The following is a 22,289-nucleotide window of genomic DNA, read 5'->3' as shown; positions in this document are numbered from 1 at the left end:
CGTGCCGCTATTTTATCTTTTATGATTGAATCCAGCATCTTCCCCACCACCGATGTCAGGCTAACTGGTCTATAATTCCCTGCTTTCTCTCTCCCGCCTTTATTAAAAAGTAGGATAACATTAGCTACCCTCCAATCCACAGGAACTTATCCTGAATCTATCGAACATTGGTAAATGAACACCAATGTGTCCACGATTCCTAGAGCCACTTCCTTAAGTCCCCTGGGATGCAGACCATCAGGCCCTGGGGATTTATCAGCCTTCAGTCTACCTAATACCATTTTCTGCCTGGATTTCCTCAGTTCCTCCGTCACCCCAGATCCTCTGGCTAGTACATCAGGAAAAATGTTTATGTCCTCCTTAGTGAAGACGGATCCAAAGTACATGTTCAACTCATCTGCCATTTCCTTGTTCCCCATAATAAATTCAGCCTTTTTGGTCTTCAAGGGTCCAACTTTGGTCTTAGCTAATTACTTCCTCTTCACATACCTAAAGAAGCTTTTACTATCCTCCTTTATATTCTTGGCTAGCTTACCTTTGTAGTTCGTGTTTTCTCCCTGTATTGCCTTTTTAGTTATCTTCTGTTGCTCTTTAAACGTTACCCAATCCTCTGGCTTCCTCATCATCTTTGCTACGTTGTACTTCTTCTTTTCTATTTTTATACTGTCCCTGACTTCCCTTGTCAGCCACGGTCACCCCTTACTCACCTTGGAATCTTTCTTCCTCTTTGGAATGAACTGATCCTGCACCTTCTGTATTATTCCCCGAAATACCTGCCATTGTTGTTCCACTGTCATCCCTGCTAGGGTATCTTTCCAGTCAACATTGGCCAGCTCCTCCCTCATGGCTCCATAGTCCCCTTTGTTCAACTGCAACACTGACACCTCCGATTTACCCTTCTCCCTCTCAAATTGTAGATTAAAACTTATCATATTATGGTCATTACTTCCTAAAGTCTCCTTAACCTCAAGTTCCCAAATCAAATCCGGTTCATTACATAACACTAAACCCAGAATTGCCTTCTCCCTGGTAGGCCCCAGTACAAGCTGCTCTAAGAATTCATCAAAGAGGCACCACAAACTCCCTTTCTTGGGCTCCAGTACCAACCTGATTTTCCCAGTCTACCTGCATGTCCCATAACAACCGTAGCATTACCTTTACGACATGCCAATTTTAACTCTTGATTAACTTGCACCCTATGTCCAGGCTACTGTTTGGGGGCCTGTAGATAAGTCCCATTAGGGTAATTTTACCCTTACAATTCCTTAGTTCCATCCATACTGACTCCACACCTCCTGTTACAACGTCACCCCTTGCAAGGGACTGAATTTCATTCCTCACCAACATTCCCCACCCCCTCTGCCCAGCTGTCTGTCTGTTCGATAGGATGTATACCCTTGAATATTCAGTTCCCAGCCCTGGCCCTCTTGCAGCCATGTCTCTGTAATTCCCACAACATCATACTTGCCAATTTCTAACTGAGCCTCAAGCTCGTCCACTTTATTTCTTATACTTCGCACATTCATATACAGCACTTTGACTTCGGTATTCACCTCCCCTCTCACCTCCGGTCCCTATCGGCCCTGACCTTACTCTCTTAGCCCTTCTCGAACTTTCCTTCCCATTAAGTCAGGAGAATGGGGTTGAGGGGGAGAGATAGATCAGCCATGATTTAATGGCAGCGTGGACATGATGGGCCGAATGGCCTAATTTTGCTACTATCACTTATGAACTTATGTTGGCCAGCATTGACAAGTTGGGCCGAAGGGCCAGTTTCAACACAGTAGACTCTATGACCCTATGAATAATTAAATATTAATTGCTAAATAAATACCGATACAAGATTTTACAAAACTTACTAGTGCAACAGAAAGGAAAAGCAGCTGTTCACAGAGTCGATGACGGTAATTCTTCATGGTTCAGCTGTACCTGTAACAGAGAGATAAATGAATAATAAGACTACGCAATATCAAACAAAAGAGGGCAGAGTTAAAACAATTCATTGTATTTCACTGGATGATTTTAAACCATTCTCTGCAGAAATAGCAGATGAACATGTATAAACTGTGGGAGGCACGTAGGCGCAGCGGTAGAACTACTGACTTAGCCAGAGACCCGGGTTCGATCCCGACTACGGGTGCTGTCTGTACGGAGTGTGCACGTTCTCCCCTTGACCTGCGTGGGCTATCTCCGAGATCTTCGGTTTCCTCCCACACTCCAAAGGCGTACAGGTCTGTTAGGTTCAATGGCTTGATATAAATGTATAAATGTAAAACTGTCCCTAGTGTGTGTGTAGGGTAGTGTTAATTTGCGGGGATCGCTGGTTGGTGCGGACTCTATGGGCCGAAGAGCCTGTTACCTTAATTAACTAAATTAAAACAAGACTAAACTAAATGATCTCCAATGATGTATTATTAGTAAATCATTCCATTTTTTTTTATCTTGACATTTGTGGGGTTTTTTCTCTTTCTTTCTTTCTATCTATTAAAAATAACTAGAATCAATCTACAATTGATAATATTAATAATGTACGACTGATATACATGAAATGTTTTTACCATAATATGTGTTTGCTTCTAATAAAAATAATTTTTAAAAATTAAAAAAAAAGACTAAACTAACTTTGAAATCATTTCAAATACCGAGTCTGAACTTCTCTGTAATGTGAAAAGAATTATTGTCAATGACTAAGTTGTGATTTAAGAGTAAAAACAGGCCACTTTGCTCATCAGGGAGGCTCCATTAAGGTTACCACTGATCTGATTGTAACCCCAACTCCACATTCCCAACTACCACCGTCACCTTTTACTCCTTTCCTTATCAAAAATCTATTTGTCTCTGTCTTAAAAATATTCAACGACTGACTAAGGAAGAGACTTCCAAAGACGCAAGGCCCTGCAAGAGATAAAATATGCCTCACCTGGGCCTAATGTGCATTTTATCCACATCCACCTTTGAGATTTTAAGGACGTAAGGTCATAAGTGATAAGAGCAGAATCAGGCCATTCGTCCCATCAAGTCTACTCCGCCATTCAATCATGGCTGATCTATCTCTCCCTCCTAACCCCATTCTCCTGCCTTCTCCCCATAACCCCTGACATCCGTACTAATCAAGCACCTATCTATCTCTGCCTTAAAAATGTCCACTGACTTGGCCTCCACAGCCTTCTGTGGCAATGAATGCCACAGGTTCACCACCCTCTGACTAAAGAAATTCCTCCTTATCTCCTTTCTAAAGGTATGTCGTTTAGACTGGTCCTTGATTATGCTGCTGGCCTTGCCTTGCTGAGGCAGCGTGAGGTGTAGATGGAGTCAATGAAAGGGAGGGGCCAGATGGGTGGAATAAGTGACAAAGGCTGCAGTTGAACATACTTGATTAGAACGGGTGTCAAGGGTTATGGGGAGGAGGCAGGAAAATGGGATTAGGAGGCAGAGATCAGTCATGATTTAATGGCGGAGTAGACCCGATTGGTCGAATATCCACTGATTTTGCCTCCACAGCCTTTTGTGGCAAAGAATTCCACAGATCTACCACTCTCTGACGAAATAAATTCCTTCTTATCTCCTTCCTAAAGGAACGTCCTTTAATTCTGAGGCTGACCTCTGGTCCGAGACTCTCCCACCAGTGGAAACATCCTTTCCACATCCACTCTATCTATGCCTTACTCTATGTAAGTTTCAATGAGGTCCCCCCTCAACCTTCTAAACTCCAGCGAGTAGAGGCCCAGTACCGTCAAATGCTCAACATATGTTAACATAGGTGGCATGAAGGCGCAGCGGTAGAGTTGCTGCCTTACTGCGAATGTAGCGCCGAAGACCCGGGTTCGATCCCGACTACGGGCGCTGTCTGTACGGAGTTTGTACATACTCCCCGTGACCTGCGTGGGTTTTCTCCGAGATCTTCAGTTTCCTCCCACACTCCAAAGACGTACAAGCTTGTAGCTTAATTGGCTTGGTAAATGTAAAAACGCTCTCTAGTGTGTGTAGGATAGTGTTAATATGCGGGGATCGCTGGTCGGCGTGAACCCAGTGGGCCGAAGGGCCTGTTTCCGTGCTGTATCTCTAAACTAAACTAAAACTCATTCCTGGAATCGTTCTTATAAACCTCCTCTGGACCTTCCCCAGAGCCAGCACATCCTTCATCAGATATGGGGCCCAGATTTGCCCACAGTACTCCAAATGTGGCCTGACCAGCGCCTTATAGAGCCTCAGAATTACATCTCTGTTCTTCTATTCCAGTCCTCTTGATATAAATGCTAGCATTGAATTTGCCTTCCTTACTACCGATTCGACTTGCAAATCAACTTTTTCAGGAGTCCTGCACCAGCACTCCCAAGTTATTGTGTTACATAACGAGATGTGCACTGGATAAAGGATAAGAAATAATGGATAAGGCATAGGAAGCGAGAAATCGGAAAATGAACAGGCCATTCGGCCCTTCAATCCGATGTGATATTTAGTGACTTCAGGTCCTGTCCCACTTCGGCAATGTTTTAGGCGACTACAGGCGACGAGGCTGTCGCCACATGGTCGCGGGGTGACGACTGTGTGGTCGTGAGTCGTCTCCTCAAGTCGCCCAAAGATTCGTAGCGATATTCTGGTCGCCGCTGGATTTTGAAATGTTCAAAACTTTTTGGCGACAGTCGGCGACAGTGGGCTTGAAGCCAATGAGCGCAGCTTGCCTTCTCCTGACGTAGGTCCGGGGTCGCAGGTTGTATCCAGGAGACGTAGGTTGTTGCCAGTGCTGACTTTGGTGAATTCCATTGGCGACTACCTATGTCAACCGGCGACAGGTACCAGCGTCAAGAGATGTCTTCAGTTGTCTTCAGTTGTTGCCGACAGGGTCGTAGCTTGTCGCGGGTGGAGGTAGGTTGACTTCGGTTGTCGTAGGTTGTCGCCTGTGGTGGTCATAGTTGTCGTAGGTGTGGTCGTAGGCGGACGTAATATGTCGCAACGATTGGGTCACCGGTTGACGTCGAGTACGTGGTAGGTTGTCGTAGACATTGTCGTAGGGGGGGGGGTCCAGTTGCCGGTTTTTCAGCGACCTGCTACGACTATGACAGTCGCCGGCAGTCGCCTAAAAAATCGCCTAAGTGGGACAGGCCCTTTCCTCTTTCAATTTCACCACTTTCCAAGTGGTGACGGCAAGGCAAGGCAAGGCAAGGCAAGGCAACTTTATTTATATAGCACATTTCATACACGAGGCAGACTCAAAGTGCTTCACATAAAAACATGTCATACAATAAATGAAATAATAAAATGAAATAAAATAGAAGAACTAAAAGAAAAGAAAAGCAAAATTAAAAATGCATTATAAAAAGTGCAAAAGTTAAAAGTGCAATGTAGTTAAGATTTAGCTGAAAGCTAAAGTAAACATAAAAGTTTTCAGTCTTGTTTTAAAAGTGGTCAAAGTTGAGGCAAGTCTTAAATCTTCAGGAAGTTTATTCCAGCTATGTGTTGCAATGTAACTAAATCCTGCTTTCCCATGCAAAAACCCTATATACCAAAACACTCTACGCACAAAATAATATCCGCTATCTATCGATCTCTGCTTTGACCACAGCAACCAAGTATAAACAGGCTGTTGGAGTAGAGAATTCCAACGTTTCAAGGATTCAGTCTTCTGGTTGGCCAGTCGAGGGGATCTTATTCCATGGGGTGCAGGAGACTGAGGGGTTACCTTATAGAGATGCAGAAAATCATTAGGGGAATAAATAGAGTAAATTTACACAGTCTTTTACCCAGAGTAGGGGAATCAAGAACCAGAGGATATAGGTCTTAGGTGAGACGTGAGAAAGATTTAATAGGAACCCGAGGAGCAACTTTTTCACGCAGAGGGTGGTGGGTGTATGGAACGAGCTGCCAGAGGAGGTAGTTGAGGCAGGTACTATAACACCATTTGGACAGGTGCATGGATAGGAAAGGTTTGACCAGTATGGGCCAAGTGTGGGCAGGTGGGAGTAGTCTAGGAGGGATCTTGGTCGGCATGGGCAAGTTGGGCCGAACGGCCTGTTTCCATGTTGTATTACTCGATGATGTCTATATACAGAAATGTATTCCCATCTCAGTCCCACATGGTCAGCTTCTTGATCTGTGTTGAATCTGAGTTCTCTAGTTAGTGAAAATAACCCTATGATTGAGAGGGACTGGATGGATCAGCCATGATTGACTGGCGCAGTGGACTTGGTTTAGTTTAGTTTAGTTTAGTTTAGTTTAGTTTAGTTTAGTTTAGTTTAGTTTAGTTTAGTTTAGAGATACAGTGCGGACACAGGTCCTTTGGCCCATCGATTCTACGCCAACCAGCGATCCCCGCACACTAACACTATCTTATATGCACTAGGGACAATTTACAATTATACCAAGCCAATTAACCTATAGACCCGTAGTGTCTTTGGAGTGTGGGAGGAAACCGGAAATCCTGGAGAAAACCCACGAGGGTCACGCGGAGAACGTAAATCTCTGTACAGACAGCACCCGTAGTCAGGATTGAACCCGGGTCTCTGGCGCTGTAAGGCAGCGACTCTACCGCTGCGCCACAGTGCTGCCCTGTCATCCTTCAAATGTTGTTGAGGGATCTCACTGGTACTCCACCTGAAGCCTTTGCACTGCTGTATCTCCTTACACCAAGCTCCTACGTGGGAAGGATTAGCTTGACTGCCCCTTCTACTCTGGCCCAGGGGGTCTGGAAGGGCAGGTTCTACAAGTCAGCGAGTCCAGGTGGGATAGCATCCCATCATAGAGTCACAGAGTCGTAGAGTGATACGGTGTGGAAACAGGCCCTTCGGCCCAACCTGCCCACACCGGCCAACAATGTCCCCGCTACATCTGCGTCACATCTTGCATCACATCGTTGCATCACATCTTGCGTTGGGAACAGCTCTGCCCTAGTCCACAAGGGCGGTACGGTGGCGCAACGGTAGAGTTGCTGCCTTACAGCGCTTGCAGCGCCGGAGACCCAGGTTCGATCCCGGCTACGGGTGCTGTCTGTACGGAGTTTGTACGTTCTCCCCGTGACCGCGTGGGTTTCCACCGGTTGCTCCAGCTTACTCCCACACTCCAAAGACCTCCAGGTATGTAGGTAAACTGGCTTGGTATAAGTGTAAAGTGTCCCTAGTGTGCTGGATAGTGTTAATGTGCGGGGATCGCTGGTCGGCACGGACTCAGTGGGCCGAAGGGCCTGTATCCGGGCTGTATCTCCAAACTAAACTAAAACTAAACTAAGAGTTGTGAACATAGCCCAGTTCATTACACAGATCAGACTCCCCACCATCGACTCCATCTGCACTTCACGCTGCCTCTGGAAAATGGCCAACATAATCAAGAACCATTTTGACCCTGGTCACTCCATCTTCTCCCCTCCCTCTCCCGTCAGGCAAAATGTACAGAAGCTTGAAGCACGTGCCATCGGATTCAGTACCAGCTTCTTCTCCACTGTTATCAGCCTACTGAACCATCCTCCACAAGCTAGGGTGTAGTCTTGATCTTCCAGCCTACCTTATTACAGATCTTGCACTTTTCCTCTGTGACTATTACATTATAATCTGCACTCTGGTATTTTTCTCATTGCAGTCTCTACGTATGGCTCAAGTGTACAACGATAACCAAACTCCCTTCCATTGACTCCATTTATACCTCACGCAAGGCCAGCAGCATAATCAAGGACGAGTCGCACCCTGGCCAATCCCTCTTCACCCCTCTCCCATCAGGCAAAAGGAATAGACATGTGAAAATGCACACTTCCAGATTCAGGAACAGTTTCCAGGGAACTGAATCATCCCACCGCAACCAGAGAGCAGTCGTGCATTACCATCTACCTCATCGGGGACCCCTCAGACTATCTTTGATTGGACTTTACTGGACTTTATCTTGTACTAATCATTATTCCCTTATCATTGAGTCATAGAGGGATACAGTGTAGAAACAGGCCCTTCGGCCCAACTTGCCCACACCGGCCAACATGTCCCAGCTACACTGGTCCCGCCTGCCTGCGCTTGGTCCATATCCCTCCAAACCTGTCCTATCCGTGTACCTGTCCAACTGTTGGGATAGTCCCAGCCTCAACTACCTCCTCTGGCAGCTTGTTCCATACACCCACCACCCTTCATGTGAAAAAGTTACCCCTCAGTTTCCTATTAAATCTTTTCCCCTTCACCTTAAACCTATGTCCACTGGTCCTCGAATCCCCTACCAGAACTGAACACAATATTCCAAATGCGGTCTCACCAACGTCTTATACAACTGCAACATGGCCTCCCAACTTCTATACTCAATACTCTGACTGATGAAGGTCAATGTGCCAAAAGCCTTTTTGACCGCCTCCACCTGCGACTCGACCTTTAAGGAACCATGCACCTGTACTCCTAGATCCCTCTGCTCTACAACACTACCCAGAGGCCTACCATTCGCTGTGTAGGTCCTTCCCTTGTTAGACATCCCAAAATTCAACACCTCACACTACTCTGTATTAAATTGCATTAACCATTCCTCAACCCACCTGGCCATTCGATCCAGATCCTGCTGCAATCTTTCACAACCACCTTCACTATCTGTAAAACCACTCACTATTGTATCATCAGCAAACTTGCTAATCTTGCCCTGCATGTTCTCATCCAAATCATTGATGTAGATGACAAACAGTAATGGGCCCAGCACCGAACCCTGAGACACACCACTCATCACAGGCCTCCAGTCTGAGAAGCAACCTTCCAACATCACCCTTTGCTTCCTTCCATGGAGCCAATTTGCTATCCATTCAGCTATCTCTCCTTGGATCCCAAGCGATCTAACCTTCCAGAGCAGCCTACCATGCGGAAACTTGTCATGTATCTGTACACTGTGAATGGCTCGATTGTAATCATGTATTGTCTTTCCGCTGACTGGTTCGCAGGCAACAAAAGCTTTTCACTGTACCTCGATATACGTGACAATAAACTAAATTGAACTGAACTGAACTGATTTGGTTTGATTTGACTGTTTCGAACACAGACAAAAGTATCAGTGCACATTAGATCAGATTAGATTATTTAATGACCACACAGTCAAGCTGGTGGAATTCAGGTTCAGTACAGGATGTTACAAGGTAGGCTGATTCCCGTCAAACATAACATAAAACACAACATCATACAATATACAGTACATGCATGGGGAGGATATGTGCTGTTGTCATAGTGTGTTCAGAATTCGGATTGCGTGTGGGTAAAAACTGTTTTTAAATCGAGATGTCTTGGCGGGCAGTGAGCTGTAGCGCCTTCCTGATGGCAGCAGGTGGAAGATGTGGTGAGCTGGGTGGGAGGGGTCAGAGATGATTTTCTTCACCCTTGACACGGACCGTTTGTGATGGAGTGATTCTATTGATGGAAGGGGAGTGCTGATGATTTTGGATGCTTTGTTAACTATGCGCTGTAATTTATTACAGTGACAATTATAAACCAATACGAATACCAATGAAGACTATATGTCTCCCATTGCTCCACTTGTAAGAAAAGCCTTCGTCGCAAGATTCAATCAAGTTAATCTACATTCCAACGGCTAGAAAAGTTGTATCCTCCTTTAGCTGATCCTTCACACCACACTCTGAGTGTGATCTCACCAACACCTTAACGGGCGACACAGAGACGCAGCAGGTAGAGCCGCTGCCTCACAGCACCAGAGACCCGTGTTTGATCCTGACCCCGGGTGCTGCCTGTGTGAAGTTTGCACGTTCTCCCTGTGACCGCGTGGGCTTCATCTGGGTCCTCTGGTTTCCTCCCACATCCCAAAGTTGTGCGAGTTTGTAGGTTAATTGGCCCGCTGTAATTTGCCCCCTAGTCTGTCGGGAGCGGATGAGAAAGTGGGACAACATAGAACTAGTGTGAACGGGTGATCGATGGTCGGCATGGGCTTGGTGGGCCGAAGGGCCTGCTTCCATGCTGTATTTCTAAACGTATCTAAACTAAACTAAACTAAAAACTGTACCATTTCAGCTAGACTTTCCTCATCTTGTGTCCCAACCTCCTGTAATTCAAACTATTATATAATTTGCCTTCCAAATCACATTGCATATTAATAGGTTACTAGTCTCCCAATACTATCTCTTTAATTACAATCTGCTTCCACTGAAATGTATAACTTCATATTATAACACAAAGTGCAAGAGGACCTGGGTGGGTTAGTCTGAAGAAAGGTCACATCCTCAGTCTAAAGAAGGGTCTCGACCCGAAACGTCGCCCATTCCTTCGCTCCAGAGATGCTGCCTCACCCGCTGATTTTCTCCAGCGTTTTGTCTGCCTTCTCACATCCAGAAACGTGACCAATCCACATCCTCCAGAGATGCTACCTGACCCGCTGAGATTAGTTTAATTTTCGAGATGCAACGTGGAAACGGGCCCTTCGGCCCATCGAGTCCCCGCCGACCAATGATCACCCGTTCACTATTTCTTTCCTACGCACGAGGAGCAATTTACAGAAGTCAATTAACCTACAAACCTGCACGTCTTTGGAATGTGGGAGGAAACCGAAGCACCTGGAGAAAACCCACGCGGTCACAGCGAGAACGTACAAACTCCGTACAGATAGCACGGGTAGTCAGGAGCGAGCCCGGGTCTCTGGCGCTGTAAGGCAGCAACTCTACCGATACACATTTGCACTGCCCCTGTGCCTTACTTCAGCACTTTCTGTTTTTTTGTAAACCAGCATCTGCAGTTCCTAGAGTCTCTATACAATCAGTTTTATTCGTTTTATTCATAAAGTGCAAGTGAAATGAATTTGCCAGCAGCGGTACAATGAAAAAGAACACACAAAAACACAATAAAAATGTAACACAAACATCCACCACAGCATTCATCACTGTGGTAGAAGGCACAAAATTTGGCCAGTCCTCCTCCATTTTCCTCATGTTATAATCCATTTGTCATTATCTTGCCCATTCATCTAATCAGCTGTTATCAGGCAACTGAGAGTAGTCCTGAGCTACTATCTATCTCAAGGAGACCCTCGGGCTATCTTTGATTGAACTTTTCTGGACTTTATCTTGCACTAAAAATTATTCATGTTATTCCATGTACACTGTGAATGGCTCGATTGTAATCATGTGTAGTCTTTCCGCTGACCGGTTAGCACGCAACAAAAGCTTTTCACTGTACCTCGGTACACGTGACAATAAACTAAACTCATTCTCCTTTGTCTTCCCTTTGTTTCCTGTTCATAGTTAACTTCACATCAGTAAATTTACATACAATACACATTGTCCACTCCTTACATGTTATGTTCAGATTTAGGAACATAGACAGGATAGACTTGCCCTTCAGCCCACAATGTCTCTGCCAACCATGACACCAATTTAAGCTGCACATCAGTGCAGTGAGTATAGCAGTTGGGAGGCCATGTTGCAGTTGTATAAGACGTTGGCGAGGCCGCATTTAGAGTATTGTGTTCAGTTCTGGGCACAGTGTTATAGGAAAGATGTTGCCAAGCTGGAAAGGGTACAGAGAAGATTTACGAGGATGTTGCCAGAACTAGAGGGACTGAGCTACAGAGAGCGATTGAGTAGGTTGGGACTCTATTCCTTAGAGCGCAGGAGGATGAGGGCTGAACTTTTGGATGTGTATAAGATCATGAGAGGAATACATCGAGCAGATACACAATCTCATGCCCAGAGTAGGTTTAAGGTGAAGGGGAAAAGATTTAATGGGAATCTGAGGGGTAACTTTTTCCACAAAGGGTGGTGGATGTGTGGAACAAGCTGACAGAGGAGGTAGATGAGGCTGGGACTATCCCGACATTTAAGAAACAGTTATACAGGTACATGGTTTGGACAGGTTTCGAGGGACATGGACCAAATATTTCCACACGGAATCACTCTATGACTCTATCACCATTCGAGCCAGGTTATATTTCTGAGGTCACCAATGTTTGTCTTTATTGCCACAGTTACGGTACTTGTGGGAGAGTCTTGCACAACAGGCCATAGCCTCAGGGTAAAAGGAGGCTATGACCTAATCGCATGACAATAGAAAGGAGATAAGGAGGAATTTCTTTAGTCAGAGGGTGGTGAATCTGGAGGTCAAGTCAATGGATATTTTCAAGGCGGAGATTGACTTGATGGGCCGAATGGCCCAATTCCGCTCCTGTAATTTATGGACTAGATTTTACTTTGTGTTGTTGAAGACGACACTGCCCATTTTTATTACAATCCAGAATTGGCCACATTTTGAATGGTTGGTTTTGCAGAATCTGTGTTGAGGCCTCACTTTGAGACTATAGCATTGCTCCATTCAGACCTACTTTATTTGAAGAAGAGTCTCGACCTGAAACGTCACCCACTCCTTTCCAGAGCTGCTGCCTGTTCCGTTGAGTTGCTCCAGCATTTTGTGCCTACTTTCGACACCAGCATCTGCAGTTCTTTCCTACATACTTTATTTGATGCTGTTTTGGTTGTTCAGTTCAGTTTGGTTTATTGTCACGTGTACTGAGGTACAGTGAAAAGCTTTTGTTTCGTGCTAACCAGTCAGCGGAAAGACAATGCAAGATTACAATTGATCCATCTACTGTGTACAGATACACGATAAGGGAATAACGTTTAGTGCAAGGTAAAGCCAGCAAAGTCTGATCAAGGATAGTCCGAGGGTCACCAATGAGGTCGACTATAGTTCAGCACCGCTCTCTGGTTGTGGTAGGATGATTCAGTTGCCTGATAACAGCTGGGAAGAAACTGTCCCTGAATCTGGAGGTGTGCTGTTTTCACACTTCTGTACCTCTTGCCCGATGGGAGAGGGGAGAAGAGGGAGTGGCCAGGGTGCAACTCATCCTTGGTTATGCTGCTGGCCTTGCCGAGGCAGCGTGAGGTGCGGATGGAGTCAATGGAAGGGAGGTTGGTTCGTGTGATGGTCTGGGCTGCGTCCACAATTCGCTTCAATTGCTTATGAACTTATGAAGTAGGACTAGATTTGAGTTTGTTTTGTTGTAAGAGACGGCGATATCGTCACTGTCCGTTTGTATTCTTCTTCTTCTTCTTGCGTATGGCGTGCACAGCCTAAAGTTGTAGGAAAACTTGTTCTATTTGATCTTATTTGATTGTGCACGCCGGGTAGATTGCATTTGTCAAAACAGGGCGGACCACGTGAAGGTTGCAATCTCCCACCCCATCCGTTTGTATTCCAATCCAGCCTTGTCCACATTTTGAATGGTTGGTTCTGCAGAATCAGTGTTGAGGGACTACAGCATCGCTCCATTCAAACCAACTTTATTCGATGCTGTTTTGGTTGTTGGTATCTCTCACGGCGATACCCTTGATTTGTTTTGCGATTCTAACAGCCTCCTGACCTGTGGTGTATTGAGTACGGCAGGTGTGCTAAGATTCAACTGGCGAGGCACAACAAAGACCTTGTTCCTACTGTCTAGGGGAGGCGTGTATCAGGTGCGTGTTGATGTCTATTGACGTCCGTGCTCGGATAATGGTGCATATGGCCATGCTCAGCTGCACATCTGTTCCTTCCGTAAGGTGACCATTTATATCCCACGGTGAATTCCACCAGGGCCAAGCTCGTTACTTGCAGGGTCTTTATTCCGGCATCGCACAAGCAAAGGCTTGTCCCACCTCAGCCATTCCTTCGTCTCCCCGCTACCTTCGGGCAGAAGGTAGGGAAGCTCGAAAGCGCGCTCCACCAGACTCAGGAACAGCTTCTTCCCCTTTGTTATCAGGCTTCTGAACGGTCCTTCCATAAGCTAGGGTACTATCCGATTCACCTCTACCCCATTGCGGACATTGGACTTTGTCTATGGAACTGATGAGCTACAATGCTGAGAAATGTATCCTGCACTCTGTATCTTCCCCTTTGCTCTCCCCTTGTATTTGTTTGACAAGTGTATTTGTCTATAGTATATCTGATTTGTCTGGATAGCCTGTAAAACAAAGCTTTTCACTGTACCTCTGTACACTTGATAATAATAAACTGAAACCTAAATATTGCAGTTTCCACGGGTTTCTGTGCCGAGTTTGCTCATGTCTTCATTGTTTCATGGTGGCATGTACTCAGTTAATTATTCATCCATTCTATTTGGCACTTCGCAGAGTCCATTGACCCAGGTACTCCCCAGAGAGAGCTTCCGAATAAGGTCATAAGGAATAGGAGTAGAATTGGGCCATTCAGCCCATCAAGTCCACTCCGCCATTCAATCATGACTGATCTATCTCTCCCTCCTAACCCCATTCTCCTGTCTTCTCTCCATAACCCCTGACACCCGTACTAATCAGGAATCTATCTATCTCTGCCTTAAAATTGTTCACTGACTTGACCTCCACAGACTTCTGTGGCAATGAATTCCACAATGGTGGTGTTTAAGAGGCTCTCAGATAGGCAAAGTTTAGAGGGATATGTGCCAAATGCAACCAAATGGGACTAGCACACCTCTTTGTAATTTCTTGGACGGCATGGATGGGTTGGGCTGAAGGGCCTGTTTTTGTGTTGTATAACTCTCTCTCTCTTGCTGCGTCACATGAATCTGCAGGGAATGGAGGGATATGGATCCTGTGCAGGCAGTGGAGATCAGTTAAACTTGGCATCATGTTCGAAGGATGTCTCTCACACAACACATTGGGGGGTTTAGAAGATACGTCAGAAGCTGAAATCTAGGTGCTGCTTGTGCTTGGACAAATGTTAAGGCCAATAAACTTTAAATTCTTCCATTTCTCCCAGCTCCACCCTTCAATTATGGCACATCTAGTTGGAGTAGCTCAATATCGCAAACAATAATTTAAAGCCAGAGGCAAAAGTGAGCTGGCACGGAATATTGTTAAGACAGGGGCCAACGCTACAATAACCATGCCAGGAAGATAAATGCTCATGACATGAGTGTAAGAAAGGTAAGCTATTTTCAGTCCTGTTCACAGCACAACATAGAACTTAGAGCCCAGAACATGGAATTTAGAACATGGAATTTAGAACATAGAACTTAGAACATGGAACAGAGAACTTAGAACATGGAACTTAGAACATGGAACATGGAACTTAGAACATGGAACTTAGAACATGGAATTTAGAACTTAGAGCCTTGAACATGGAACTTAGAACATGGAACTTAGAACATAGAACTTAGAACATGGGACAGAGAACTTAGAACATGGAACTTGGAACATGGAACTTAGAACTTATAACATGGAACATGGAACTTAGAACATTGAACATGGAACTTAGAACTTAGAACATGGAACATGGAACATAGAACAGTACAGCACAGGAACAGGCCCTTTGGCCCACAATGTCAAACATGATGCCCAAATAATCTAATCTCCTCTACCTGCAAAGTTCAAAAACGTGTAAATTAAACATATCGACTATGCTATCAGCAGTAAATTTACAAGTGCAAACGGGTGATGGATGGTTGGCATGGACCCAGTGGGCCGAAGGGCCTGTTTCCATGCTGTATGTCTAAATTGGTAAAATCAACAATTTGCAGTAACTACAACGAGGCCTCAAAAACTACTTCTGAATTAGTAAAAAGAGTACATGAGATTCCTGTTGATTTGCTGGAAGTTGTTGAAGACCAGAGTTACATATTTTAAACTACAAAGAAGCTTCCATAATAGCGGAGTCAGGGGATATGGGGAGAGGGCAGGAACGGGTTACTGATTGGGGATGATCAGCCATGATCACATTGAATGGCAGTGCTGGCTCGAAGGGCCGAATGGCCTACTCCTGCACCTATTGTCTATTGTCTATTGTCTATAATGGACTAACTCGACTGAAATACCACAAGATGGTCTCGTCTATGAGCTCTTATTGCAAAGAACAACCATCTTGCGGCTTTCCATAAAACAGAAACTTAACCTACATTTCATTTTACTTCCCTGTTTCCATCAATGCATCAACATCGCTGAACACATGAGGAAAATGGCAGCTCTGAAAATCGATATAAATGAATAAAGCAAGTGATCATGCCGCTGCACCACACACCTCTCGGGCAGAGGCCTACCCAACCAATATCCACCTTTCCTAAACTTCAAGCCATGCCTTAGTCATTGTTCTGGTAACCCAACACGATATTATATGAAATTGAGAGTTTAAATACAAATTTAAAGAAATCAATTTTTAAACAAAACTATCCCGAGGTTTAGACGATCTCGATAAGGAGGGAAACATTTTGAAACGTAGTTACGCTGACAGAAAACATGAGCCTGAAAGCAATTAGTTCTGAACATGGTAATTACACTGCTCAAGGTCTGGGCTCGATTTTATCCCATTTTATTTTATTTCCTGTTTTACTGGAGACACTAAATGTTTTCTTTCTGCATTACAAAATCATTACATGCAAAATTATTCCCACTCATTCTTACTGTAAGCTGGTCAAGACAGCCATGCTACATGCTACAGCACAAAAATATATCAGGATCATAGAAAGCCCTGCATTTCACACGTTAATGTAGAGAAGGTATACCAATGATGAAAGTAAGACTGCATGCAGAAGCATGTACAAAAGGAGGTATAGGAACCGGCTGCTGTAAACTTGTTTGACCAGATTGTAACAGGTTGTATTAATCGGGTGGGGTCTCACCAAACCAACCACCTACAGTCACCATTTTTCTTTACATGTACAAGAACTCATTGCTGATCCTTCCCTTTCAAAGAAATGCCTCACTACGGTCAGAGTCGTTAAACAGCAAACAAAGATAGCACAAAAAAAAAGTCGATCGCCAGGGATGGCGGAACGAAAACATGAAACAAGAGCGCACGGACTTGCGTTTCCATCATCCTCGCGTCACTGAAAATATTTTCAAGGGAAATTAACGAAATGCTTTCTCTTTACATCTGTGATTCCATGTTTTGGCAGGTAAAACCATTTTAACAAAGGAAGATTGCAAATCAGCTGCAGGGACATTTTCTTTAACATATTATAAGTTTAAATGCGAGCTTGCAGCCAGCTGTCCTGTCAGTCGCACCACATTAGCTAAACAACACAACCCATAGACTCTGTGGATCAACACAAAGGTTTAGTTTTAAGAACCAGCGCGAGATTGCCAATGCTCGCACGGCCGAGCGTTCATCCCACACGCGCGCATGGAGTGAGTTTTCAGTTACCTGTTGCTCAGGTGGCTGCCTCTTGCTTTATCCCCACTCCGGTTCAGAGTCTGAGAGGAACAGGGCCAGACGCTGATTAGCAGTTCGACTTTGGCAAACTTTAACCACCGTCACTTCCCTGCAGCTTAATGATCTGCCCAGGCGCACAGCTCGTAAAACCCAAATGACATGCTTCTGACAAATAAGGCGGAAAAAAAAAGGTCCCTGATTCAAATTGTTTCAGACATACACAAAAGTGCAGCAACAGTCAGTCAGTCCTGCCGAGCTGCCACACCTACTGTGCAAACATCAATGGATAAGACACACCTCCTTGCCGTTACCATGCCCACTTTTGAATTTCCATATCGTTTAAACGGTTGGGATTTTTTTTTTTAAATCCAGTTTAGGGATTTGCATTATCCATTTATTCCCAGCACAACAACAAGCAACAAAGAAGTGTCTCGGCCTCGAAAACGTCGCCTGTTCCTTTTGTGTCTTTATCTTCGGTTTAAACCAGCATCTGCAGGTCCTTCCTACACCTATTCCTTCCCTCCGGAGATGCTGCCTGACCCGCTGAGTTACTGTACTCCAGTTGCCCCAAATCACCAGCCACCGAATGGCGAATGAGGTCTGATTGACCTGGACAACGACATGTTGGCCTGGCTCGCCTCAACGGAGCTGCAGGTCTAAAAGACATACGACAGAAGAAGAAGTGTTCGTATTAACGTGTAACCCTGCGCATATTTTAAACATCTTTATTAGACAGCACCTCTGTGGGGGGGGGGGGGGAAAGAAGAGGTGACTTTTCAGGTCGTGACCCTTCTTCAGATCCGAAACGCCTCCCATTCCTTCTCTCCGGAGATGCTGTCTGACCCGCTGAGTCATTCCAGCATTTTGCGTCTATCTTCGGTTTAAACCAGCACCCGCAATTCCTTCCGACACGTTAAGCAACAAATAATCCTCTGCTTTATTCCACCAGGATTTAATTTTTTTCCAATAAAAAGAGGCAATCGTGACCATTGCTTCGATATACACGTGTGTGTGTGTGTGTGTGTGTGTGTGTGTGTGTGTGTGTGTGTGTGTGTGTGTGTGTGTGTGTGTGTGTGTGTGTGTGTGTGTTTTTTTGCTGTAGTGCCTGCCTCAGTTTACCCTCACCGGTAACCTCTCGTAGACCTAGGCCTTGTTTGAAAGAGACTGGGGATTGAACATTCCTGGGTGGTCCTGTATGTCTGGGCTGATCTGGGCCAAGGGAGAATGTCTTCCCACGCATTGAACTACCTCCTCTGGCAGCTCGTTCCACAAACCACCAAAGTTTATTGCCATCAAAGTGTGAAAAAGTTGCCCCTCAGGTTCCTATTAGGGGATATGGGGAGAAGGCCGGAACGGGGTACTGATTGGGGATGATCAGCCATGATCACATTGAATGGGGGTGCTGGCTCGAAGGGGCGAATGGCCTACTCCTGCACCTATTGTCTATTGTCTATAAATCTTTCCCCTCCAACCTTAAACGCATGTCCTTCATTTAGTTTAGTTTAGAGATGCAACGTGGAAACAGGCCCTTCGGCCCATCGAGGCCGCGCCAATCAGCGATCCCTACACATTAACACTGCCCTACACACACACTCTAGCAACAATTTACATTCATACAAATCCAATTGACCTATGAACCTATACGTCTTTGGAGTGTGGGAATGTCGGAGAAAACCAAAGATCTCGGAGAAAACCCACATTCTCATGCCCTCTGGATCTTGATTCACCTGCTCTGGGTAAAAAAAGACTTGGAGGAAGTTTGAATATTTTAATCGGTTTTATTTGCTTCTTCTGCCATTTTTAGGATGCCAGAAGCTAATTGAGAGGTTTACACATTTTCTAGCCAGTTACACTAACTAATTGTAACTCCAATTGTAGAGATAGAGACCATTAAATGGCCTGTGCTCCAGTAATTAGTTGCGCATTTTCTGTTCAAAGAGTACTTGGTTTAGATGGGGCGGCACAGTGGCACAGTTGCTGCCTTACAGCGCCAGAGACAAGGGTTCGATCCTGACGACGGGTGCTGCGTGTATGTACGTTCTCCCCATGACCCGTGTGGGTTTTCTCCGGGTGCTCCAGTTTCCTCCCACACTCCAAAGGCGTGCAGGTTTGTAGCCTAATTGCCTTGGTATAATTGTAAATTGTCCCTTGTGCATGTAGGATAGCATTAGGGTGCGGGGATCGCTGGTCGGCGTGGACTCGGTTAGTTTATTTTACACCAGAGTGCAATGAAATTCCTTGTTCACATGAAGCTTACAGGGTAAACAATGATGATAAATACACGATAAGTGCAAAACAGAAGAATGGTGTCAGATTGTAGGCAACATTGGTGGTGAATCTGTGGAATTCATGGCCATAGAGGCTGTGGAGGCCAAGTTCATGGATATTTTAAAGGCAGAGATAGATAAGATTCTTGATTAGTACGGGTGTCAGGGGTTGTGGGGAGAAGGCAGGAGAATGGGGTTAGGTAGATCAGCCACGATTGAATGGCGGAGTAGACTTGACGGGCCGAATGGCCTAATTCATCTCCAATCACATGACCTTATGACCTTATAACATTCCAGTAATGCAAAAAGAAAATGTAAGTCTAAATCTGGAATGAATGAATGAGGTTGAGTTAAGAATAAAAGATTTGGCAGCAACTCAGGAGTCAAAATTGTTTGATTGTCATATGTACCAACATGTCTGTAGTGCAAAAGAATATTAAAATACAAATATGGAATAAATGAATGAGGTTGAATTAAGAATAAAACGCCTAGGCAGTCCCTCAAGAGTCAAGAGTCAGGAGTATTTAATTGTCATATGCACACAACGAAACAATGAAATTCTTACTTGCAGCAGTATAACACACTGTAAATAAAATATTCATAGACAATAGACTATAGACAATAGGTGCAGGAGTACGCCATTCGGCCCTTTGAACCAGCACCGCCATTCACTGTGATCATGGCTGATCATCCCCAATCAGTACCTCGTTCCTGCCTTCTCCCCATATCCGCCTGACTCCGCTATCTTTAAGAGTTCTATCTAACTCTCTCTTGAAAGCATTCAGAGAATTGGCCTCCACTGCCTTCGGAGGGAGAAAATTCACAACCCTTTGTGTGAAAAAGTTTTTCATAACATAAAGTTTTTAGATAACATATAACAAACTAAAAAATAATATATTAGAAACATAGAAACATAGAAAATAGATACAGGAGGAGGTCATTCGGCCCTTCGAGCCAGCACCGGCACCTGCTGAGTTTCTCCAGCATTTTTGTCTACCTTCGATTTTTCGAGCATCTGCAGTTCTTTCTTAAATATATAGAATTGGGGTCAGTATTTTAGACTTCGCACTACTATTGTCTATTTAATTGTCCGATAGAATTTTTTTAAATACATAATGATATTTTTGTTGTTGTTTATTATGGGTTTTACAGAGTAATATGTTTACATGCCTGTGGTGGTGCTGCAAGTAAGAATGTCATTGTTCCTTTTCGGGACATAGGACGATCAATAAAACACTCTTGACTCTTCATCTCTTAAGTTTATAGGTTGCAGGAGCAGAATAAGGCCATTCGGCCCATCAGGTCTACTCCGCCATTCATTCATGGCTGATCTATCTCTCCTTCTCAACCCCATTCTCCTGCCTTCTCCCCGTAACCCCCGACACCCGTACCAATCCAGAATCTATCTATCTCGGCCTTGAAAATATCCGCTGACTCGGCCTCCACAGCCGTCTGTGGCAATGAACTCCCAGAAGGTAAATGAGAATAAAGGGAATGACTGGGGTGGCAGGCATTCCTTGACGATACATCCAGCCTCTCTGATGAGACGTACTGTGAAGATGGCTGGGCCGTGTTCACCACTCTACGGGCTCAGGCAGTCGAGATCAGAGCATTCCGCCTCACCAGGCTGTGATACTGCCGGCTGCCTGCCCCTTTTCCGGGGTAACGTCCAGGTGGTGGTGTTAGTGAGGCTCCCTGGGGGATTGCCAGGACTGCCGGGCACCGCGGGGGGGGTAGAATGCATCCTGGACAAGGATTGTAACATAAGCTGTCGGTAGTCGTTTATTTAGTATATTTGTTTGCCGTGCATTATGGTGGTGGATTCTGGTTTGTTTTACTGTACTGTAAATTTTATTTTTAATAATTAAACACATTTTTGGTTTAAAAAAAAATCTGTGATACTGCCGGCGACCTGCTCCTTTTCCGGGGTTACGTCTGCGCCCGGGGGGTACTAGTAAAGGACTACACGCTGTCCACGGGCAGCCAGGGGGATTTCCGGGACCATAGAAACATAGAAACATAGAAACATAGAAAATAGGTGCAGGAGTAGGCCATTCGGCCCTTCGAGCCTGCACCGCCATTCAATATGATCATGGCTGATCATCCAACTCAGTATCCTGTAACTGCCTTCTCTCCATACCCCCTGATCCCTTTAGCCACAAGGGCCACATCTAACTCCCTCTTAAATATAGCCAATGAGCTGGCCTCAACTACCTTCTGCGGGAGAGAATTCCAGAGATTCACCACTCTCTGTGTGAAAAAGGTTTTCCTCATCTCGGTCCTAAAAGATTTCCCCTTTATCCTTAAACTGTGACCTCTTGTTCTGGACTTCCCCAACATCGGAAACAATCTTCCTGCATCTAGCCTGTCCAACCCCTTAAGAATTTTGTAAGTTTCTATAAGATCCCCCCTCAATCTTCTAAATTCTAGCGACTACAAACCGAGTCTATCCAGTCTTTCTTCATATGAAAGTCCTGACATCCCAGGAATCAGTCTGGTGAACCTTCTCTGTACTTCCTCTATGGCAAGAATGTCTTTCCTCAGATTAGGAGACCAAAACTGTACGCAATACTCCAGGTGTGGTCTCACCAAGACCCTGTACAACTGCAGTAGAACCTCCTTGCTCCTATACTCAAATCCTTTTGCTATGAATGCTAACATACCATTCGCCTTCTTCACTGCCTGTTGCACCTGCATGCCTACTTTTAATGACTGGTGTACCATGACACCCAGGTCTCGTTGCATCTCCCCCTTTCCTAATCGGCCACCATTCAGATAATAATCTACATTCCTGTTTTTGCCACCAAAGCGGATAACCTCACATTTATCCACATTATACTGCATCTGCCATGCATTTGCCCACTCACCCAGCTTATCCAACTCACCTTGCAGCCTCGTAGCATCCTCCTCACATTGGGCTTCCTCAGTAAAGATGGGGAAATAGGAATTTGAGATTATTTGT

General features: G+C 45.0%; 1 protein-coding gene across 1 annotated transcript in view; it reads right to left on the bottom strand.

Moving 5' to 3' along the window:
• cdh17 (cadherin 17) overlaps nucleotides 1–17,346 on the bottom strand; it is a 120,542-nt gene extending 103,196 nt beyond the window's left edge. The window contains exons 1-2 of the mRNA XM_033020111.1: nucleotides 17,052–17,346; nucleotides 1,860–1,929 (exon numbers count right to left, since the gene is read on the bottom strand). Of these exons, the coding sequence (XP_032876002.1) occupies nucleotides 1,860–1,916 (57 nt within the window). The 5' untranslated portion in view covers nucleotides 1,917–1,929; nucleotides 17,052–17,346. The remainder of the gene's footprint in view (nucleotides 1–1,859; nucleotides 1,930–17,051) is intronic.
• Nucleotides 17,347–22,289: the final 4,943 nt, after the last annotated feature.

Source organism: Amblyraja radiata, chromosome 4, assembly GCF_010909765.2.
Source record: "Amblyraja radiata isolate CabotCenter1 chromosome 4, sAmbRad1.1.pri, whole genome shotgun sequence".
NCBI classification, from domain to species: domain Eukaryota; kingdom Metazoa; phylum Chordata; class Chondrichthyes; order Rajiformes; family Rajidae; genus Amblyraja; species Amblyraja radiata.
The sequence above is the reverse complement of the archived record's forward strand: the minus strand, read 5'-3'. Positions and strand labels throughout refer to the sequence as shown.